Here is a 22,201-nt window from a genome sequence, read left to right on the forward strand (position 1 = left end):
CTGTGTGACTTCACAGGGAGAGGACTCTTGGAAGCCTTTTGCCTAGTTTTCTCCAGACTATCCCATGAACTCTTCCCTCTGATTTTGCTTTGTATCCTTGTGCCGAAATAAATCTTAGCCATGAGTATGACTGTATGCTGAGTCCTGCGAGTTCTCTAGTGAATCCCCGAACTTGTTCATATTATAACCTGTTCACCATTCCTGCCTCCATATTACTGAGAGAGAACATACTCCTTTCTCCCTCACTGGTCAGTTCTTCCAATGTTTGGCGTGTGAACTTTGCCTAATTCTATCTTCATATTCTTCTACCTTCATTCCTCCAAGAATTGCATGTACATATTTTGATATCATTTACCTCAAGGTACAATCCTTCCTCCAACTGAGATGCACTAAGTTTTCCCTTATACCTGGTTTACAAACTCAAGACCACCCCCAGGTTATAGGTTAAGTGGGGTTCACTCAGGAGGGGGAATGCAATCTAAAGATACAAATTCCATTTATATCATTTTTGAATGTATATTTATTCCTTGAATTTATCTGTAAATCAGAAAAGAATTTCCCCAAAGGATTGCACATTGCTATGTCTAGTAAGAAGGCAAGGCTCTCAACAGACTATTTCTGCCATCAGATCGGACACGAGGAAATGAACTAACACTCTGTTCTCCCTGTCCCCCCTTCCCCAGCAAGTACTTTCTTCTTGCACGTTTTATCAGGTATCTTGGAAATCCATTTGAGAAGTAAGGAATAAAGCTAAGGAAGCACACTCACCCCGGCTCTCAAGGCTGCTGTTCAGACGTCGTTCAGCCGTTTCCAAGAGCTGCTTGCAGGTTTTCCAGAGCTGACACTGAGAGCAAGCGAGGTCAAACGCAGCCATGGCAGGAGGACTGAGGTCTTCCAGAACCTCTTTCAGGGGGTCGGTGGGCTCCACCAGCGTGCTGCTTACCCAGAAGTCCTCCTGCAGTGTGGGGACGGGGTCCCCAGAGGGGCTGAGCAGCTTTTCCGTCACATCAGAAATGGAGTAAAACACCATCCCTGGACACCCAGCAGTGGAGGAAAAAGTAAGAGGTTAAAGTGATTCTACACACCACCTTCACTGTGAAAAGCAATTATTTAAAAAGTGTTTGAGGTCCTTCTGCACAGGGCATCTTCTATGTGCCTCAGTGCCATCATTGCGGCCCATTCCTATGGCATCAAGGCAATGGCACCGATAGGAAGACCAAGAGAAGCTCAAGATGGCTGAGATCAGTGAGGGCTTCTTTCAAATGGGACGTAAAAGGAGGCTGGGAAAGAATGAGGTGGATATGTGTGCTAGTCAGAAAAGAAAATACACTGCAAAAAAAACAAGGTAGAGAACAGTACTTGTTGTAAGAGCCCATTTATATTAAAAACAAAAAGGAAGTGCATGTATGTCTTTGAATAGCTACTGAAAACTTCTGGGAGAACAGAGAAAGAGCCACGCGTGACGCTATTTGACACACAGAGCCCAGACCAGTAAGATAACGGGAAGGCATGGGGTGAGATTCCACTTTTGAGAAAATGCGACAGTTTGAATTTATGGCAGGCCTGCCCTGGGTCTCTCGTAATGCCCCACGTCAGAGCACAGTGTGGCCCTGGACCACCGTCTGGCCTCTGCCCAGAGGCCAGGCACAGTGGATTAAAAAAAAAGAAAGAACGAACAAAAGGATGAGTTTTTGCAGGGCAGCCAAGGCTGAGAACTGAGATCTGTGAATTGCAGGCTATTGGTACTATACACAACTTCTTCACTTTACAGAAACGTAGAAGAATATATTTTATCCCTGAATAATTATAGGGGAAGGAAATAAACTCCTAACCATCCCCCAAAGTCCAAGATAGTGACCAGCAAAAGACATCGTAGAAACAGCATTCACATTCTTCAGTTTAGGTCATACAGGACAAGCTTAAAGGTGTAGCTCGAGTGGCAGGTATGTGACCACTATGATCCAGGAGGCTGGGCACAGGTAGAAACTGACTCTCACTGTGTGAGGACTGCCACTCTTCAAGGCAAGTGTCCTGCTCTGGATTTCAGCTCGTCTTCACGATGAGCCTAGCATTTGGGTGGCTTTTCTCCTGAGACCCGCCTTCCCCAGCTACCTCACTACCTATGGTGGCAATGGGGAAGACTGACCTGCCGCCGCAGCGCTTCCAATGGCCTGTAGCGTTGAGCGGCCACTGCCTGTTCTTCGAATGGTGCTGCTACCCCCGTCTGAGTTCTGGCTCTCGATCTTGTGCTCTACTCGGGCCAGCTCCTGGATCACCTCCTGGTAGCGCTCCATGAACAGCAGCTCCCCTGAGCTGGGCGAGGACCTCAGGTTGAACATGAACACCACCTGGTACAGGAAAGGGAGCAGTGTGGGTCATGGTAGCCCACTGAGTTGGGGTCTTGCCTGTCATTAGACTATGACCCTAGAACATCTGCTTTGTAGGGTGGGAAGAACACTGCATATTAGAAGAGTAGATCAAAGATAGAAATAACTTATTCAAGCCAGCAAGAAAGCCACCAAAACCCCATTAGAAAATTGGCAGAAGACATGGACAGTTTCAAAGAGAAAATACATATGACTAATAGGTAGAAGAAAAATGTTATGCCTTCCAGTAATCCAGGAAACGTAAGTTCTATTAATACCATTTGGCATCTATCGCAATGACAAAGTGTACAAATAAACGCTCAGGGGTGGTGGTAAAATGAACAGCCACAGCCTTTTTGGGAAAGCAATATGGCAAGCCATAAAGCTTTAAAAACATTTATATTCTTTGACTCCGAAATGTTCACGAGAAACTTTCTTAAGGAAATAATTCAAAAGGCTGACAATAATTTAAACGCTGAGTAACAAGAGAATGGTCAAACGCAGGTCCTTGATCAGACTACGGTAAAGTCATTAAATCAACTATAAGGCGAATGTTAAAAAGGCATTATATAAAATTTTAAATTAAAAATAATCTTGGCTATATAAAGGTTGCATATATCTTGGAAAAATAAAGGCAAAAAATATATTTCACCTTTAATATTGGTCCTGGACAATAGGGTTACAATAATATTATTTTCTTTTTAATATTTTTGGTATTTACTTATAATACACGTGGCTTATTCTCAAATGAGGTTAAAAAACATAAAGCTTTTATGAAAAAGAAATACCAAGGGCCCAGGAAAAGAAGAGGAAATAAGGACATTTAAGGGTAAAGCATGAGGGGGCTCAGAGTTGACTTCCTCCAGACTTGAGGGTAAGAGAGGCGGGGGAGGGCCCGGGCCTCCCTAGAGGGTCGGAATTAGCATTATTAGGAAAGTATGGGACCTGAAGCTAAGGTCACATAGCTATGACCAAAAGCTAAGCGAAGATTCTCCTATCGCCTAGATTTCTCCTTGACTTATTCCTCAACAACTGAACTCGCGCGAAAGAAAAGTCCTGATCCGCATGTTAAGGGATGAGTGTGGTGTGATAAATACACGTGTACCAGTGGAGTTCCAAAAGTTAGAATGGTAGGTTTCTATGCTATTACATCTAACAAGAGCAGAGGATTCTTATATTTCTCACAGTTTGTACAGAATCCTCTTAATATGCCCATGAGGTAGGACAAACAGGTATTATATTTAACTCCAATTTTCTTTATTTTAAAAAAAGATTTTATTTACTTATTTTTAGAGAGAGGGGAATGGAGGGAGAAAGAGAGGGAGAGAAACATGGATCGGGTATCTCTCACAGGCCTCCAATCAGGGACCGGGCCATAACCCAGGATGTGCCCTGACCAGGAATGGAACCAGAGATCTTTTACTTTGTGGGATGATGCTCAATCAACTGAGCTATGCTGGTCAGGACTTAACTCCAATCTTCATATGGGGATACAGAAGCTCAGGGAGGGTAAGTCTTTCTGATTTCTTCTTGTGCTTTTTCCTATACAACATGAATATTTTAGTCTGGTATCCCCTACACTTGTATATTGAACTGGCATTCTATTTATTATTAAACATTGTCTACATCGTGATTTTTAACTATATAAAATCATATATTTGTTCAGAGAAGGTTTATAAGAAACAAAAATATTTCTGTATTTTAAATGGTGAGATTGTAGTTGAATATTTTATCTTTTAAAAACACTATTTAAGAAAACAAGCCAATGATTCAACAGCTTAAGCCTCCTCCAGGTTGGGTCTTGAACTCTGCAATGCTGAGGACTGGGCCTTGTCCATGCAAACTCTCTCCTGTTTCTCCTGCTGGATGTGGCCCCTCAAACCTTCCCAAGTGGCTCTGGCTGCACAAGTGTCCAGGTGTACCTAAGGCCCAGCAGGTTCCAGACAGCTAGGGGCTGCCTTCACATTCTTTACTGTGACAAGGGGAGGCCTAGGTACCAACACCTGCCGCTCAGCCCCTTACCTGATGAGCTTCTGCAAAGTTCCCCCGGAGGATGCAAGATACCAGCAGTGACTCAGGTGGGGAGAACATCATGGGGATGAATGAACTTTGGGTTTGGGGCTGCAACCGACCATCCAACTCATTCCTTCCAGACACAGTGTTGAGACTTCCCTCTGTTGGGACACAAGAACGTGGGGGCCATGGATGCAACAGCAGATGAGGAAAAACTACTGCTGTAACCTCCCACCACACTCTGATATCTTCAAGATTGTTTGTTTGTTTGTTTGGTTGGTTTTTTTTAAAGACCATTTATTTATTTTTAGAGAGAAAGGAAAAGAGGGAGAAAGAGAGGGAGAGAAACATGATGTGTGAGAGAAACAGTGATTGGTAGCCTCTCTCACGCCCCCAAAGGAGGACCTGGCCTGCAACCCAGGGCATGTGCCCTGACTGGGAATCGAACCAGCAGCCTTTCGGTCAATCCACTGAGCCACACCAGCCAGGGCTCAAGTTTCTTTTTAAAAAGGTGTGTAAATGGATATTGATTTTTCCTCAGTCAAAGGGCAAACCTATGTACACTATCGTCTTTGAATACAAGACTTAAGTACCATTCTTAGGTATTCACTTCTGTCCTCTCTGCTGATAGGTAACTAAATTGATAGTGAGACAGCCCTTTCCTTATGGAAATCTGTTTGGCCATCTAAAGAACCAAACTTCTTTTTTTGAAAAAATTGGTATATAATTGACATGAAACACTGTATTAGTTTTAGGTACACAACATAATGAGTTTATATACTGTGAAATAATCACCAAAGTTTAGTTAACACCCATCATCACACATGGTTGCATTTTTTTGTGTGTGATGAGAACCTTTAAAATCTACTTTTAGGAACTTTCAAATATACAATACAGTATTGTTCACTATAGTCACCATACTGCATATTACGTCCCCAGAACTTCTTTATCTTACAAGCGGAAGTTCGTATCTTCCTGAACACAACCTCCCTGAACTGCTCGGTCCAGGTTTGCACACCATGGTGCACGGCAACTCCCTCTCAGGGCAAAGCTGCTCGAAGCTGGCGACTGGTCGGGACGCCTGTACCTGAAGTGCTCGTGCTCAGCTCACTACTGGTACTTTCCAGGGAAGGGTTGGAGCCTCTGTCCCGGCCATCTGGAGGTGTTAGGAAGAAGAGAGAAAATCAACCAGCAAGTCCTTCCATGGAGAAAGTGAGAAGCTGGCTTGAAAACCAAGAGCTGGGTAGTCAGAGGGAGAGGATAACAGTTAACTATTACACCTACTGCTTCTTCTATAGCCAAACACAAGTTCCTATGGACCAAAGGGGAAGGGCAGGCTTAGCGTGGCCTCGATGCTCATTCGGGCAGTAGCTTACACCAGTGGTCTCGAACCTGTGGGTCTCAGAGCCCCCGGGCTTCCAAGTTACTTCTAGGGGTCAGCAACCCTCATCTGCTCACTAAGCATTATTGATATTCTGAAGGAAAAAAAGCACTACAACTATTATGTCTAGAAAGTAGTAGTAGTAGTAGGCTGCAGAAGGAGGGCACAAAATTTTCTGACCTAAAAAAAGTCGTTCTCATACTTGAGTAAGACCTGGTCTGCTAAAGACCACGTTATTGAAAGCCCTCGCAGGGGCGTCCAACCTTTTGGCGTCTCTGCCACACTGGAGAAGAGTTGTCTTGGGCCACACATTAAATACATTGCAACATGTAATCACATAAAAATCTCATAATGTTTTAAGTAAGTTCACGATTTTGTGTTGGGCCACAGGTTGGACACCCCCTACAAAGGAAAAGTTTCTTCTCAACACCTGCTTTTCCTAGTGAATGGGGCTCACTATTCCTTAGTGTGGACATTCGAGGGTAGTATCAGCCCTACGTGAGGTCGTCTTCTCGGCTCACTGTTTGGAAAGGAACACGCGGCCGTAGGAAAGGTTCCTTGTGCATTCTTGGGGTAGATGGGTCAGATGGACGCAAACTGTGCCTTCAACTCAAACCAACTAATCGAGCAGCTTAAGGGCCTTAGCAACTCAGCCTTGAGGTTTCCCGGGTTTCTCTCATAATACTCTCCACTCTACCCAGTGTGCTCACTTTTCTCAGGGCCACTTAGCTGGAGCCTTTGCATTCTTCTAAGCTTGGTTCAAGAGTCAACTTTTCCATAAAATCTGTTTTTCTGACTTAAGAGATATCTTCTGTTTTCAGGCAGTGCCTCAGTAAAGTTTAAGGTTTTCATATAAACCATCTATGAAGATAAATTATAAATTGTTTAAAGGCAAAGTCCTGATGTATGTCTCATGCACTTCCCTCAAGATACCTAGTGTTGGTTAGGACATAGGAAACTCCTATGAATTCCTATTAATTATTTAAAAACCAAAAAAGGGCTTCTGTCGTGAGTAGCATACATAGGGCAGCTTGATTGCTCTACATGAGGAATCAAAGAGATTTCAGAAGCATAATTTTTTGGTACCTGGGCAGCTAGTGATCGTTGGTCCTGGCAACTGTGGGGGAAAAAAACCCCAAAAACTCAGCACCAAAAACCACAATGGAAATATGATTACCTAAAAATTTAACACTCCTGTATAAAATTTAAGAAAAATTCAAAGTCAAAAGACAAAATGGAGAAAAAAATGTTAGTACATAATAACAGAATATTATCCATAATGTATAAGGAGCTTCTTACAATTCAGCAAGGAAGATGAACCCAATAGAGAATATGGACCTTAGGTAGACATGAATAGGCAGCTCATAGAAAAAATAGAAATGGCCAATAAATATATGAAAACATTCAGTCTCTAAAAACAAATATTAAAATAATGACATATAATGCTCTATTAATCATATTGGCAAAGATTTGAAAAAATCTGATACGACTCATTTTTAATGAACGTATGTGCAAATAGGCACTCATAACATTTGGTGGGAACGTAAATTGGCCCATCTTTTTTTTTTAAGGCAATTTGGTAATACCTTAATTTTATATCCACATTTTATCTTAGATTTTACTATTCTACTGCTAGAGTCTTTTCCTATAGATACACTCGCACAAGTATGCACAGGCGTTTGTACAGGGTTGCTTACTGTGGCGCTGTTTATAATAGTAACACTGGAAACAATTTAAATGACCACAGAAGGGTACATAGGATAATGAAATATTAAGCAGCATTCAAAATGAGTGAAAAAAGTAAGTTCTCAATATATAGTATGATACATCTGTATACATAAAAGGACATAAGCGAAAAAAGTTACAGTTCTCAATGATATAGCTGCATATATAAAATTACATAATTGTACTCTATGGAAAATATCTAGAAGGAAACTCTTAGCATGGGTTACCTTGGTAGAATGGGACTAGGATAGTCTTAGATCGCTTCTGTTTGTTTGGACCATGCGCTTTATCTTAAAGAATATTAGACAAGTGGCAATATACCACTTGCCTGGTGCATAGGAATGAGGCATGAGGAGAGCTCATCAGGTTACCTGCCCGGCTCCTTCGCGTCCGGCGACCCCGGCGGAGACTAGGGTGCCGCATGGCAACGGGCCGGTATCTTCGGGAAGGTTGCTCCTCTGAAACAGCAAACCCAAAATGTCATATGGCAGAGTGATCAATTTTGACTTGACCCACCTCCTGGGGTAACAGGTAGGGGAAGACTTGGACTGGGCTTTGAGATGTGGTTCTGACACTATTTGCTACGGTAACATGCCTTGAGTCGTGGTGTAACTCCCATGTACTCCTCGCTCTCTCACATTCCTGGGATTTTTCTCCCTCCTCACTTTTTGGACCATTGATTCTGCTACCTCCTCTCACCTGAGCCCTGGTTGCTTGTTACAACCTTGTATCTCCACTGGGCCTCAGAGAGAACCTTGGAAAAGCGGTGCAGGCGGTTCTGCAGTCCATCTCTGCTCCCTGAGCAGCTCTGACCTTCTGGCAGCTTTGGCTCCTCAGGGGGTGTGTGGCTGCTGAGCTCATCCAACTGCTCCTGGAGAAGCCTGAGGAAGGCCCCCATTGCAAATTCATCAGCCAGGAACCCACTGATACCACTAGTAAAGTGCTTTAGGTCCAAAAAGCTGTGCCCATGGGGTCCTGGGGAACCGTCTTTTGGCTCTGTCCTCAGACAACTTGGAATTGTGTAAGCAAGGTTCCTGGGGACTCCCAGGGAACCCCGTTCTGACTTCCTTTCAGGTTGTGCTATGTGCTGAGGGCTCTCCGGTGGGGACTTCAAATCCAGTAGGCCCTTCCCCTCAACATCCTCCTCCTCAGCGTAGTCCTCGGGCAGGTGAGGCTCTGGGTGCAGATCGGCAGAGGTGATGAGGAGCAATGAGAAGATGTTTTCTAGAAGTTCCAGGCACAAAGAGTCAGGAATACTGCGCAGATACTGCTGACACCTGGCCAGGTATTTTGAGAAGAGATTTGAAGCACCTAAAGAAGCATATGTTAAGAGAAGTGGGCAGAGAAAGAGAAGAGAGAAAATGCAGGCATTAGAAACATTACTTGCCAGACTCAAACATTCTCACAACTCATTTATTTATGTTTTAATGACTAAGGGAATTGCAGTCATAGTCAGAAGAATAAGAGACTCTTCAGCAATGTCTTTTCATGATTTGCAGAAAGATTTTGTTACCTTAGTTAAAAGTACAGCTCACTGAATACTTGTTATTTTGTTTCAGCTTTTTATATATTACATTATTCCTCATCTCTGACGAGCACTCCAGTACACAGGCTCCTTACTCCTGAATTCTACTTTCACTAGCTGTTACACTAACGGGGATCAGGGGCTACCTAGACCTCCTAAGAAATACTCACTGGTCAAAAATGACCAAGCTCAGAGGTGAAGGTCTATTACAAAGCTACAAGGGAGAGGGAACAGACCAGCAGCAGTCACACTTGGCAACTTAACATTTTTAAGTTGTTAAGAAAAATGACAGAGGATAGGACACAGGTTCTTTTACATGGTAGCTATGACTCATGACATTGACTTAGAGGCTGCATTTTTAAAAAAATGAAATACAACAAGTAATCAAGAGCATACTGTGTGTGGAAGGGTGAGTATATTGTTTCTCAAAACTGATTTCAGTTTATATATCACTTATATACATACATACAAAAACATACAAGTTACATAACGACATGCAGACTGCAGTGTAATGTGAAATGCTACTTTTTTTGTGGATTATAGTAAAAGAAAAGGCATTTGGAAAACACTGCACTAGGTGATCAGACTCTATCAGAAGTTAGGCAAGTCACTCGCTTTCTCTGTGTCTCTTTGATTAGCGAAGGCTCATATATAGAAGAAATTATTCCTGAGTATAATAAAACCAAAGGCCACTCCCCCAATCCTGGTGGAAAGGGGTTCCCACATAAAGAAATCTCTGGAACAGGTTCCCAGCTCATACAGGGATGGGGGGGGCTGCTGTACCTGAGGAGGGGACAGACTCATTCATTGGCTCTGTAGCCACAGCCAGGTCCTCAGAGGGGCTGTCTTTGCACTCCTGGCACTGGGTGTGCAGGTGTGAGTTCACGCAGAGGGCATAGATGGCATACTTCATGGCACAGAAGCTCTGGTAGAGTGTCAGGTTCTGGCACTGGCTCAGGGGCTCAGGCACCAGGGCATGAGCTGAATCTGGATTGCAGAGAGGAACAGGCAGAACTTCAGAGCGGGTTCCTTCAGGTATGGGCTGCAAAGATGGCTGAAGTAAAGAGATGCTGCGTTTCTCTGTCCTTCCTGTCAGTTTGATCTGCGCCCTTCAGGCCTTTTCCTCCACTCGTCATCAACTTGCAGGCCCCTCCGTTTCCTTTTCCTACTAACCTCCCTTCTATGTGTTTGTTCGACATAGCCCTTATGGCTATTTAATGAGACTTCTCCTTAAATTTCTTAAAATCTTGGCTCCCCTTTTCTAAAAAATTAAAACTTAGCAAATGTGTAGTCTACCTCGTGCCACACTATCTAAGAGGCAGGCTTAAAACGTGTTTAGATTGAGTAATAAGAGCAAGGGAAGCAAACATTTTTTTGAAAAAATCTTTCATATTTTATAAAAGCAGTGAAGCCCTGGCCAGGTGGCTCAGTTGTTTAGAGTGTCGTCCTGATACACCAAGGTTGCAAGTTTGATCCCTGGTCAGGGCACATACAAGAATCAACAAATGGTAGAGGGAGGTTTTTTTAAAAGATTTTATTATTTATTTTTAGACAGAGGGGAAGGGAGGGAGAGCAGGAAAGAAACATCAATGTGTGGTTGCCTCTTGTATGCCCCCTACTGGGGACCTGACCTGCAACCCAGGCATGTGCCCTGACTGGGAATCGAACTGGCGACCCTTTGGTTCGCAGTCCAGCACTCAACCCACTGAGCCACACCAACCAGGGATAAACTGCTTCATCTGTTCAATAGCGAATGAAGAAGATATGGGAAAGAAAGGCAGGCAGAAAGTGTGCTTTGAGAAGGTTTATGAAGAGTGGAGAGACTTACCAAGAACTGACAGAAATACTGATGGCCAAAGACAATGCCGTGAATTCTGAGGGCAGTTCCTAGTCCCGGTTCAGTGGAAGGAGGATGCGCTAGTGGTTCTTGAGATGGTTTCATGAGGACAAAGGTTCCTATGGGACTGTTCTCATAGGGTTCCCCACACTTCATCAAGAAAGGGGAGGCTTGTTCCTACAGCCTGTCATCTCCTTGGGGCAAACAGCACTAATTTAGAGGGGACCTGCTAGACCACCCATTTGGACAGATTACACCTAGATAAATCTTGTGCTGAAAGAAACTTGGGCAAGTGACTCCACTGCCAACTTACCATGCTCTTGCTGGGGGTCCTTGGTTGGCACCCTCTGTAAGAGCTTGAGAACATCTTCCTCGCCAAGGGCTGGAAGGCTTGTGAGGTGATGGAGAGAGTAGAGCACTGAGTGGCTGTCTCCACCATGCAAATGACACAAGAGATCTCTCTTTGGTATGGGGTGGCTGACAGGGAAAGACGGGAAAATGGAAGGAGAGGCAGTTTATGTAACCACTCTGAGAAAGACCAGTCTCGATTCCCTCTTGCTCTTTCCCTCTGGCCCAGAACACTGCAGGTTTCACTTCCCCAAACACTAAATTTCAGTTGGTTTGGGATATAGCAGAGCAATTATTTACCCTCAGGGAAGTACATCCATCAAGTCAGCTCTTCTTGTTTAGAAAGGACCATTTTGGTCAGTTAAGCCTGCAGATTAAGTTTCCCAATTTCTGTACTCTTCTTAGCTAAGAAGTGACACAAGCTTCTCTAGTTTACTTTGAGTAAGGGCCTCTCACTGCTTCCCACTCTGCCCACCCTACTTCAGGAAGCACTGCTGAAGTGGACGAAGAACAAACCAGGAACCCGGACCTGGGGAAGACCTAAGGCTAAGTCCTCAGGGACACATGGCTCAATCACAGTTCAACAGGCAGTTACTGAATGAAAGTGTGACCCAGGATAACAGATGGCTAAGAATGTGGGCCACAGTCACTGTGTCACTTTGGGCACGTCACTTAACACCCCTGGGCTTCAGTTGCCCCGCCTTTAAAATTAGGATAATATTGGTATCTACCTCATAGGATTAGTGTGCAGCTCAGTGAAATCATCCACATAAGGAGCTTGGAGGTATGACTTGCACGTGGTAAGTGCTCAGGAAATTGTGAGCTATTGTTCTTTTATGTCATCCTTGAATTATCCTCTAGTTACAACCTTATGGCTATGGTGAAGGTAATTATTACGTATGTTTCTTTCCTGGTTTAATAGTTGGAATAATTATTTGTTGCCAGTCAACATTGTCAACTCAAAACATTTAGGGAAGACGTCTTGAAATGGTCACATGCATAGTAGTACGTGGGGTCAAGTGTGCCCAATGGTGGGAAGGGCGCTGGCTGCCCTGGGCTGTACCTTCTCTGCTGTACACACCACTCCAGGACCTCCAGGTGAGCCCACAACCCATCACAGGCATCCCTGAGGAGCTTGTCACAACTTCGGTCCTGTGTTGACACAGAAGAAAGAGATGGTGACCCAGGCATCTGGGGTCAGAGATTACAATGAACTTCAGGACCTTGCATTCTGCCCTAACCCAAAGTCCCACGGCACTCACTTTTGAGAAGCTCAGGCTGCAGAGCAAGAGTTACCTGGGTCCTGTGGAGTGTCTGCAGCAGCTTCTTGGCTGATGCGAGGCTCTGGCAGTGTGTCCAGCCCAGGAGCACGAGCAGTCGACTGAGAGGCCTGAATTCTCTATCTAGCAGGCAGCCAAGACTTGGGAAGTCTTCCTCTTTCAACAATGTTAGAGCTGTCACCTGTAAGTCAGAGGAGGCTGCTGTAGGCACTTGTGTGGACTTGCTGCTCATCAGGGGAAGCAGCTTTTTGGCATAGCAGGGAGATTTCTGCCAATGACAGAACTGGCCAGCTGAGTAAAAAAGGTCCACAAAAAACTAGACTATAAGCTCAGTGAAGGCAGGGACTGACTTCTGCTGTAATCCCAGCTCCTACAGGGCACATAGGATGAAGTTAATAAATATCTGTTGAATTAATCTGAAGCTCAGTTGCAATCTGGAAGGCGGTTAGAGTAATTATATCCCTGTCAGCTAGGCAACATACTGCTACCACTATCTTATTTATCTTGTACCCTCTGGAAAGCCTACAAGTATCCAACATTTTAGTTCTTGCCAAATGATGAATATTAAATGTCTACAGTTCTAATTACAAGTGATACTGGTTCTGAAAGACTTCTGTCCCCTGGGACTAAGGGATGGACAGAACCAAATGCCTCCCATTAATTAGACTTCTCTGTGTTGGATGAGTGGGAGAGAAATGGGAAACGAAAAAGCCTGCAGAGAGTCCCTGGGTACTTCTGTGATGGAAAATAATTACGTTTGACCTACCAGGATCTGCTCAAGGAAGTGCTTGCTGCTGCTCAGGCAGTAGAAATAGGCCAGTTTCCAAGACTCGGCTGGGTCAGGATGGGAGAACAAGGCCAGCATTGCTCGCTCAGGATCCAGATGATCTGGTGAGACTGAAAATCAACCCAGACAGGGTTACTGGGGAACTGGAGCTCTAAAGCACATTTGAAAAACCAACTGATAGAGTTCACTCTTTTAAAAACTTAAAGCAGGTTTCCCATACTTCTATATTAAAGACTCTTTCCTTCTCTCATTAGCCTCTGAAAAGCTCTTTGCTGCTATTATATTACTTTATATATTTTTTTCCATCACTCCATTTTAGACTACAAAGTCGGTGCTTTTACAAAAGAAGATCTCACCATTTTTTTGCATAGCCTTTCCCATTAGTCTTCCTGAGCAACATGAAAGGAACTCCAGAGAGGTTAGGCATAGTGGAATTACCAGCACACCAGGAGAAGCAGCAAAGGGAACACACCTTTTCCCGACAAGGTGGCCTTTGGTGGCTTTTCTGCGGCCTTCTCTGCATAGGTCTGGCAGTACAGGGACAGCAGGCTCCGCCCAGCCTCGTGCAGCAGGCAGTTGAGCAGCCGGTGCTCCTGCAGGGGGCTCCCTTCCCTCCTGCAGGCCTCCAGTAGTTCCTCACACAGGATGCGCAGCTCAACCCCCAGTGGCTCCGCAGGGCAGCGTAGAGTCCGCAGGGCTCTGTAGATGGCATCTACTCCCCCAGGAGGCCCAGTGGCAGGGTCTTGCATAGCTCGCAGGGCCTTTCGAATGAAGTCCACCAGTGCCTTCTGCAGAGGCTGGCCACAGAGGCCGGTGCCATCGTCTTCCCTAAGCAGAAGCTCCAGCAGGGCCTGCGCTGGCTGGGAGGCCTGGCTCAGACGATCCAAGAGCACAGAGATAGTTTCTGAACTGAGCCGAAGGGTCCAGCTCTCCTGCCTCCGATTTCTGTCAAGCACAGGGTCCACGGAGTCGGTGTCTTGGGATAAAGCCTCATATAGCTCCTAAACCGAGGATGGGGGGTGTACGGTGAGCACGTACGTCTAGGATGTCATCACCTGTATGCCTTTCTGTTCTCCTATTTTCAGTACGAGTGTGTATGTATTTATTAGTAACAGCAGCAAACACTTTTGCAGTAGTTACTATGTGCCAGGCCCTTTAAAAATCAAATCAATCCTTACAACCACCTTAAGAGGAGGACACTACTATTACTCCCATTTTACAAATGAGGAGATTGAGGCGAAGAGATTTACTCAGTTGCCCAAGGCTTCCATGCTCAAGCTTGTCCTCCTTACTGCCTCCAAGGGCACACTGCCACTCTAAATCAATGACAGCAAACTCATCGACTAAGCGGTAACAACAGGCATATGACCTTGTGCCTAACTCTAGGCATTTAAATTCAACTTTTAAAAGAATATTACACACCAGCTTTTAATCCTTGGTCTAAATCCTAGCCATGCTTTAAGGTACAGCCCATTCCTCATCCCTCTATAGAACCTTCTCCAATACCTCCAACCCATACAACTACCCCTCTTTATTGGGCTTTCAGTGTACTACAGATTAGTACCCTATGGTTTATAATTGTCTCATGTGTCTATTAGTCCTTCTGCTCCGACTAGACTAAGCCCTTAGAGGCAAGAACCTCTTTGCCTGGAATTTGTTTGCAGGGTGGGGCAGAGGGAGAAAGGGGGTGCTTTAGTACCATGCCTATGGAAGGTGTTCAGGGATGCTTCTTCATTAACTGCCTCCAATATGGTCACAGAACCATGACTCCTTGACTTAATATAAGTGAAAGTATGTACCTTAAATCCTATTGCTAATATGTCTTTATTAGCAGATGATAGGGTGATGAAGAAGGTAAGTACTGAGCCTCAGAGCATACCTCAGGCACTTAGTACAGATTAGTTAAGACTTAGTTTGAATGTGGTCCCTGAAGGTTGCTGTGAGAATTAACTCACATATTCAATGTACCTGTTACAGAAGGAATATTCAACAAATAGTAGTCCTTTCTCCCTTTACATCTCCTAACATATACTGGTGAGAAATTCAAACACCTAGTTTAAGCCCAAGTTATGTATCTCTTTTACATGAAATGAAAAAACTTTAATCACAGCCATACTCAGTACTTCTGGACAATCCACCTCTAAGAATTCTAAAATCAGGTAAGTTTGTCCTAATTCTAACCTCCCCTTGAGGGGCTACTATGTAGCCTGGTCTTGCCAACCCCTTGGGGACCCATCTCTGCTGGACCTCTGGAAACTGAAGTGGCTGAGTAACTGCGACCTGGGGCAGACGGCTCCAGAGCCTTCTCTCACCTTGAGGATATCCTCCGGAATGTTACCTTGGAGGTCTTCTGACAATAAAAGAAACTCCAGCTTTCTCCGGAAAACAGCTGGGAGTAACTTCTAGAAAAATCGTAAGAAGGAAACACAGTGATTAGCATGCTTCAGTTAACAAATTGTAAGTAAATATTCTCTCCAGTTACTCCTTTTTTTTTTGCTGCAAAAAATTTTATTTTATATAGCACCAGCCGTAAATCTTTGTTATTCGTTATTACATAAATGCCGCCACATGCCATTATCCACGTGGCATGGTCATTTTACGTCCACAGCTCACTCTGCAGTTACAGAACTTTCATGATTTACACAAGCACATCTACCGGTGAAGGTTTAACTCTGAGATGCGCTCTATCCGCCACATTGTCTGATGTTTTGCACATAGCAATGTCGAAAAGATGTACTTTTGCTCACCTTTTCATTTGAGTCAGTTTACGTAAAGAAATAAATCAAAAACTTCGAGGTTCTAAGTCACTAGAAGAGATTTTCCAATATGCTCATAAAAATGGTTAAACAGTAAGGCTCTCAGAAACAACTTCCACGTCAAACTGCTCTTGGAGTTTCTGTGCCTGTTTGTCTTCCCGCTGCTTTCTTTGCATGGAAAGGGGACCAGATGAGCTAAATGTTTTGATTGACTTCTTTGATGTCCTGAGCTTTCTGTATTTATTTTTCTTCAACCTGCTCATTACAAATTTACCTTGACATTTCTGTTTGATCTCTTCGACTCTCTTCACTGCATCAATTGTTTTATTTCACAGCTCTTGCTAGTATTTCCTAGGTTCATTTCTACGTTTTTCAAATTCAAATGAATTATCTACTGTAAACTCTTTATCAGCTACGGACTTCTTTAGTCCGCCTGACCTTGCGAGGATTGTGCTTCTCTGACCCTTGGATTTACAGAACCTGAACACCTTGCAACCGCTGCGGATGAACATGATGCCGTGGCCGGGGTACGTGGGCCCGAAACAGAAGTAACACTTCTCGATGTCTCCAGCTACTTGTATTTCTGCTGTTTCTCTAAGATAACCATTACATTTCTAGAAAAGTTTTGAGATAATTTTCCTTACAAACAAAAACTACTAAGCTTGGATGCAGACCTTTCTTAAATGCTAACACTTAAATCCCACACGGATCAGCCTCAAACTTCAAGGTTTGCTAATTTCATGTGACTTTTTTCTGTCATTTGAAGTCTTTTTCCAAAACTCTTTCCAGCAGTGACCAAAATATCCAGTTATGAGTAAGCCTGGGAGGGTGTGGACCACATCGTCCTCTTTTGGTCCAAATCCTGGATTTTGGTATTTATTATAAGTTGGAAAACAAAAGTAAACTGGAAGGATCTAATGTTTATTAAACACTTATTATGTGACAGGGCTATGCACTACATTTTTGCATTTTTTAAAAATATCATTTAATCTCTAAATCACAGAAACCTGTGTCTTAAGTAGATATTTTTAAAAATAATCTTTACTAAAAATGAAATAGTTAGAAAGTACTTTCTAATTATTTCAACCATGAAAAGGAAAAAGTGATCCTAGTGTTTGCTGATGAGACACACCACGGGAGAAGGCTAATGTATAAAGGAGGACAGAGCCTCTCTTTCGGTACCTCTTGTTTCACAGTTACTTCCCATTACCTGGTTCTTAAAAGTAAAATTATAATCTCCCTTTCTCCAGATACTCGTACAAAGAGATAAAGTCTGGAGATAATCCTGACAAACACAGCTTTATATTAGAGACACCTGTAAATCATGTAGCTGGTTAAAGCCTCCAGAAGCTGGGTTTTATTGAAAGGTCCCCTACCTCAAGGCAAGAAATACCTATAGGAGTGTGTGTGTGTGTGTGTGTGTGAGGGGAGTTTACAACACCAGATCCAATGCTTCTCTTTTTGAAGCAGCAGGGCAGTGAACATTTCTGCAATGTAATCTTCACACACATATTTACACACGTAGAGATAGTCGCTACAAGATAAAAATGCAGAAGGCAAAAGTGGCTGAAGGAAAGGGAAGAAGGAATCACTGTTTAATAATTAAAAAGGAAACTTTTGGCACAAGGTGAGAGACTGGAAAAGGATAGGAAGCCAGCAAGTTTCAAGAAGATGAAAGCCACTCCAGGACAATGACGGGCCTTGTAGAACTACTCCAAGAATTCACTTGAAATCTTAGTCCTTGAATAAAGTTTTAAAAATCTCTGAGGTCCTTGTTTAAAGTTTAAAACAGTCCCACAACTGTTTAAATAACTGAGGCATTGGACCAAACGATCTTCAGTGCCGGCAAAAACAAGAACAACTCTTAGTCTGTGCTAAGGAATCGGGGAAGTAAAATCCACCTCCTGATGCGGTTGAGCAACTGTCTACAAAATAAGCCACCAGTCAGCCATGAAGTAATCAAATACCATTTAGTGAGGGGCAAATTCATCTGGTTTGATAAGTTCCGTGTTTGTCCCGGAAATATCTTCAGTCAATAACAATAAAACATTTATACTTTTTCTCTTTGAAGATACTACTAAATATTTTAGCTCAAGTTTTTCTCTTTTAAATCTGAAATTATAGCTAATTCTTAATCATCCTAGGGTATTTTTCAATTTTGCTTCTCTTTCTTTCCTCCTAGACTTTAAAGCTCAGATAAGAAATACATTTAGATTAGTAGTATCTGTTACTTTTTGACAGCTCTGTGAAGAAGGGTAGGTGTTGAGCAAAACTGGAACTAAAGACAAAATGAATCCTGATGACTGAGGGAAGTAAAGAAGAAAATTAGGCTCAGTTATAGAAATTTACTCAATAGAATTTATGGTTTCTTTCTTTAAAGCCCATGAAGGCTTAAGAGCAACTGATATTGGGGTGGAAAAAGCAGAGGAATGGGAACTCAAAGTCAGGAGCTCTTGGTTCCAGCTCTAGTTTTGCCAGCTTTACGGTGTGACCTTAGGCCAGTCATCTCCCTTCAGAGTCAGAGGTTCCTCACTTAAATTTTAAAGCCCGAGATTTAACACAAAACTGCCTCAGAGAAATACCTTTAATGGGTATCAATTTCTGATAACTATCACACACTTCCTAAAAAGGCTTTTCGTGGCAATGTTTCTTCTGAGAAAAAGTACTTCCTTACAAGTTTGCTTTCAGTATTAATTTGCTTACTTTGTTTTTTCATTTGGTATAATATCATTCAACTCATGTGAGTTACTAAATTATTAGAGGTTGAAATCTGTAAGATTTCATTGTCCTGGACAAGTTAAAATATGATTTTTGGAAGAACAACCAAGGTTCAGCTCAGTCCACTCTCCATTACTTCAGTATTATGAGGGTCATACTTCATTCCCTGACTTGTCACTTTCATGGAGTCCTGCAACGTTCTGCTCAGGCACAACTCTCATAATGGTATTTAACAAAAGGGTATCACTTCACATGGTATTACATGTTAGTGAAATTAATGAATGAATTTAGGTAAGGAGACAGCAGTAACAATTTCAGCCATTGTCACTGTCAACATGGAGAGAGGATATGACAAACCTCATAATAAATGAAGTTAACAGACAGAAGGGAAATCTCATAACTACTTTCAAATTGTTCTTAGTCTCGGCCTCAGGAGAAAATTTGAAATAGAAACCTACTTACCTTTTCCTGGGCAAACCATTTTTCCAGTACAAGAAGCCAGACCCAGGCTAATCTTTGAGGGTTGATGTCCTGTCCACATCTGAAAAATGTAAAAAGAAAAGAATTTCTAGACGAAGAATTTCCATTGACTTTTTCTCTTTTGTCGTCCAAAATTTAGATTTCACTGCTTAGTCTATTTTAAACGCCAACAGGAAAGACGATCAATAAAACTAGAACCAGAATACAGCTAGAAGCTTTCATAAAAAAATAAAGAAAAAGATAGTAATCCTACTTCTACCTCCCTATCTACTCTTTATTACTTTTAAACAAAATAATGTTACATAGAAAGCCATAAAAGCAAAGCTATCCAAAGTGTATTCTTGAAAACAGAAACTGAATCAAGTAGTCTTAAAGAAAAAAAGGAACTTGATAAAAATTTATTTTTAACTCTAAATGAAAAAAAGGGTTATAGGAATTCATAAGTCATTCTTTGAAGTTAGTAATTTAAATTAGATAATAACAGGCTAGAACCAAAGTTTAAGGGGAAAAAATAAAGGAAGAAAAGAGCCACCTAAGTCTCCTCTCTATTCAGGGGGCAAAAGTAGGTGTACAGTTGTGAGGACACAAAAGAGCTTATTCTTGTATTATTATTTACTAATTATTGCATTGCTTTCCACATGAACGACTGTAAACCTACTTTGCCCTACCCTGTATATGCTAATATAGCACATAAACAATATAACATAAAGTAAGGACAAGTGAGGGATAGACTGAACAGTACATTTAATTCCTATACCACTAGTTATTAGCACTGCTGGAAGAATTTCATTAAAAATTTAGGTAGAGAACAGTGGTTGTCAAGGGGCAAGGTGGGGTCAAAATACAACGAGTGAGGGAATTCTTTTGTGGTGATGAAACTGTGTATCTTGATTACAGTGGTAGTTACATGAATCTATGCAGGAATAAAATTGCACAGAACTATGTACACAAAAATGAATGCAGACTAAAAAATGCATTCTAGTTAACAGTAATTACCAACGTTAATTTCGTGGTTCTGCTATTGTACTGTGTCTATTACAAGATGTCACAACTGGGGGATGCTATCGAGAAGGTACTTTTTGTATTATTTTTGCATATCTTGTCAGTCTTGCAATTATTTCAAAATAAAAAGATTTAAGTGAGTTTACTTCCATTTCTTTGAAGTGAACTCACTTCAATCTCATAAGCAAGAAGAGAGCAGGGTTTGCTTTTTTGGAGGCAAAGAAAATGCTTTTCAATGCAGCCCCCACCTACTTTAATGACAATAAACAAGAAACGGTGGTTTCAGGCACAGTTTGCTGGCCAGGCTTAAACACAGTTCCGAATGATAATTTAAAGCCAATACTGATTAAGTAATAGGCATGTATTACAGAGGTAAATTTTTAGAGCATGTGAAATACACTCTTCTTCTGCTGATTCTTCAGAGGGTAAGTTGAATGAGGCACAGTGACCAGAGCCCAAATATTGAACCTCGTGTCTCCCCCACTGTGACTGCATGGCAGGAAGAAAGATCTCTTACCTCATCTGATTTGGACACACTACGAGGGCCTGGAGTATATCCTCCACCTTCTTTGGGATATCCCCTTGTGCCTCGTGTAGCTGAGGTACACATGCCTGTGCCAGCTCCCACTCTCCTCTTCGAAGGCACTCACAGAAAAATCCAAAAAGCTCCTTCTGGGAAGCAGTTTCCTCTTCTCCAAATGGATGATGCATTTTCCCAGCACCGAGTGCAGGGAGATATAAAGAGATGAATTACGCAGAACACATAGTCAATTTTCTCATTCCTGGAGCGCCTCCTATAAACAATATACACCAGACTAAGAAGAAATAAAAGGAGCTGTGTTTCGATAAATAGTAACTAATAGTCCGACTGGGAAAGGGGGAACTTACTTTCCTAGTTATCATTGTAAGATTGATTTGACATGCTACTGTCTTCCGAGAGGTTCCACGTTTCCCCAAGGGGTGGATCTCACCTCTCTACAAGCATCCAGTATTCATTTAATATTAACGGTCATATTAGCCCGGGACACAGATCCATAACTCCACTTTCGTATTCCCTCCTAAACTTTAAACCCAGTCCCGCTCCAAATCCCCAGGTGGTCGCCTCCTTACGGACGAGAAATTCAGCAGGAACCTCCCTAGTTTGAGCCCTCCCTTAAGGCAGAGGGTTGAGGATCCGTAGGGGAACTGTCTTAGAACTGGAGGGCAGTGGGAGTTGGGGCACATGGGCGCTCCCTACAGGGGTCTTAAAGAGCCTTCTCTGGGGTGCCTTACACTCACCTGCTCCCGGTGCCCAGAGAAATAATGCTTTGAGCGCAGCCATGTTTGAGTCTAGTCAGGTGACAGATCCCTTTCGGGTGGTTGCGGGGTGGGGAGCGGGAGGAGTTGACAATGACAACGGTCATTCCTATTGGTCAACGGAGGGAAGATGCAAATAAGGTGCCATATTTGTTTGGGTCACGTGAGGCCACCTCTAGGGACTAGCGGTAGCTAGTTCGCTCCAAGAGTAAATCAGCTACCTTCAAGGAACATCCTTCTCAGTTTTGACAGCTCCTCTACTTGATACCTTCTGTTCTGCGTTCCGCTGAGCAGGTGGCAGTCATAGCTATGTTCCTTCATTTTGTTTTTCCGCTCTCCTTTTTTTCTAGAGTTTGAAGTCAGCGTTTACTGAGTTCCAGCCGGTGTTAGTGCCTTGCCCGGCCTTGGTCAGGATACTCAGATCGAGACCTGAATCCACTTCCATAGTTATTCTATACGCTTGGGCTCTTTTTAAATCTCAGAACCCTACGTTCTGAATTCACATTTTCTTCTATTTAACTCTATTCATTCATTTGCTCATTTATCCGACAACCGTTAACTGAGTGGTGTGCTAGCCTTGAGAACCTGACTAAGTTGTGGTCCCTGTCCTCAAGGAGCTCAGAGTCTACTGAGGGGTGCCAGTCAATACTTAGGATAAAGTACGCTAAATTTTAAGATACAGGTATG

The 22,201-nt window shown here is 42.9% G+C and overlaps 1 protein-coding gene, 1 non-coding gene and 1 pseudogene across 2 annotated transcripts in view; 1 reads left to right on the plus strand and 2 right to left on the minus strand.

Moving 5' to 3' along the window:
• Positions 1–21,568, minus strand: part of ZFYVE26 (zinc finger FYVE-type containing 26) — a 59,706-nt gene extending 38,138 nt beyond the window's left edge. The window contains exons 1-16 of the mRNA XM_024567618.3: positions 21,497–21,568; positions 20,736–21,012; positions 19,199–19,277; positions 15,575–15,664; positions 13,735–14,263; positions 13,242–13,372; positions 12,492–12,656; positions 12,259–12,347; positions 11,161–11,324; positions 9,794–9,997; positions 8,185–8,796; positions 7,857–7,943; positions 5,467–5,535; positions 4,389–4,540; positions 2,147–2,348; positions 769–1,032 (exon numbers count right to left, since the gene is read on the minus strand). Coding sequence (XP_024423386.2) covers positions 769–1,032; positions 2,147–2,348; positions 4,389–4,540; positions 5,467–5,535; positions 7,857–7,943; positions 8,185–8,796; positions 9,794–9,997; positions 11,161–11,324; positions 12,259–12,347; positions 12,492–12,656; positions 13,242–13,372; positions 13,735–14,263; positions 15,575–15,664; positions 19,199–19,277; positions 20,736–20,929 — 3,031 coding nt within the window. The 5' untranslated portion in view covers positions 20,930–21,012; positions 21,497–21,568. The remainder of the gene's footprint in view (positions 1–768; positions 1,033–2,146; positions 2,349–4,388; positions 4,541–5,466; positions 5,536–7,856; positions 7,944–8,184; positions 8,797–9,793; positions 9,998–11,160; positions 11,325–12,258; positions 12,348–12,491; positions 12,657–13,241; positions 13,373–13,734; positions 14,264–15,574; positions 15,665–19,198; positions 19,278–20,735; positions 21,013–21,496) is intronic.
• On the plus strand, positions 6,753–6,881 carry LOC112312111 (U11 spliceosomal RNA). Its single transcript, XR_002975555.2, has one exon. It is a non-coding gene; the product is annotated as a U11 spliceosomal RNA (small nuclear RNA).
• Positions 15,856–18,957, minus strand: LOC139441069 (probable ribosome biogenesis protein RLP24 pseudogene; annotated as a pseudogene).
• Positions 21,569–22,201: the final 633 nt, after the last annotated feature.

This window comes from Desmodus rotundus, chromosome 7, assembly GCF_022682495.2.
Source record: "Desmodus rotundus isolate HL8 chromosome 7, HLdesRot8A.1, whole genome shotgun sequence".
NCBI lineage: Eukaryota > Metazoa > Chordata > Mammalia > Chiroptera > Phyllostomidae > Desmodus > Desmodus rotundus.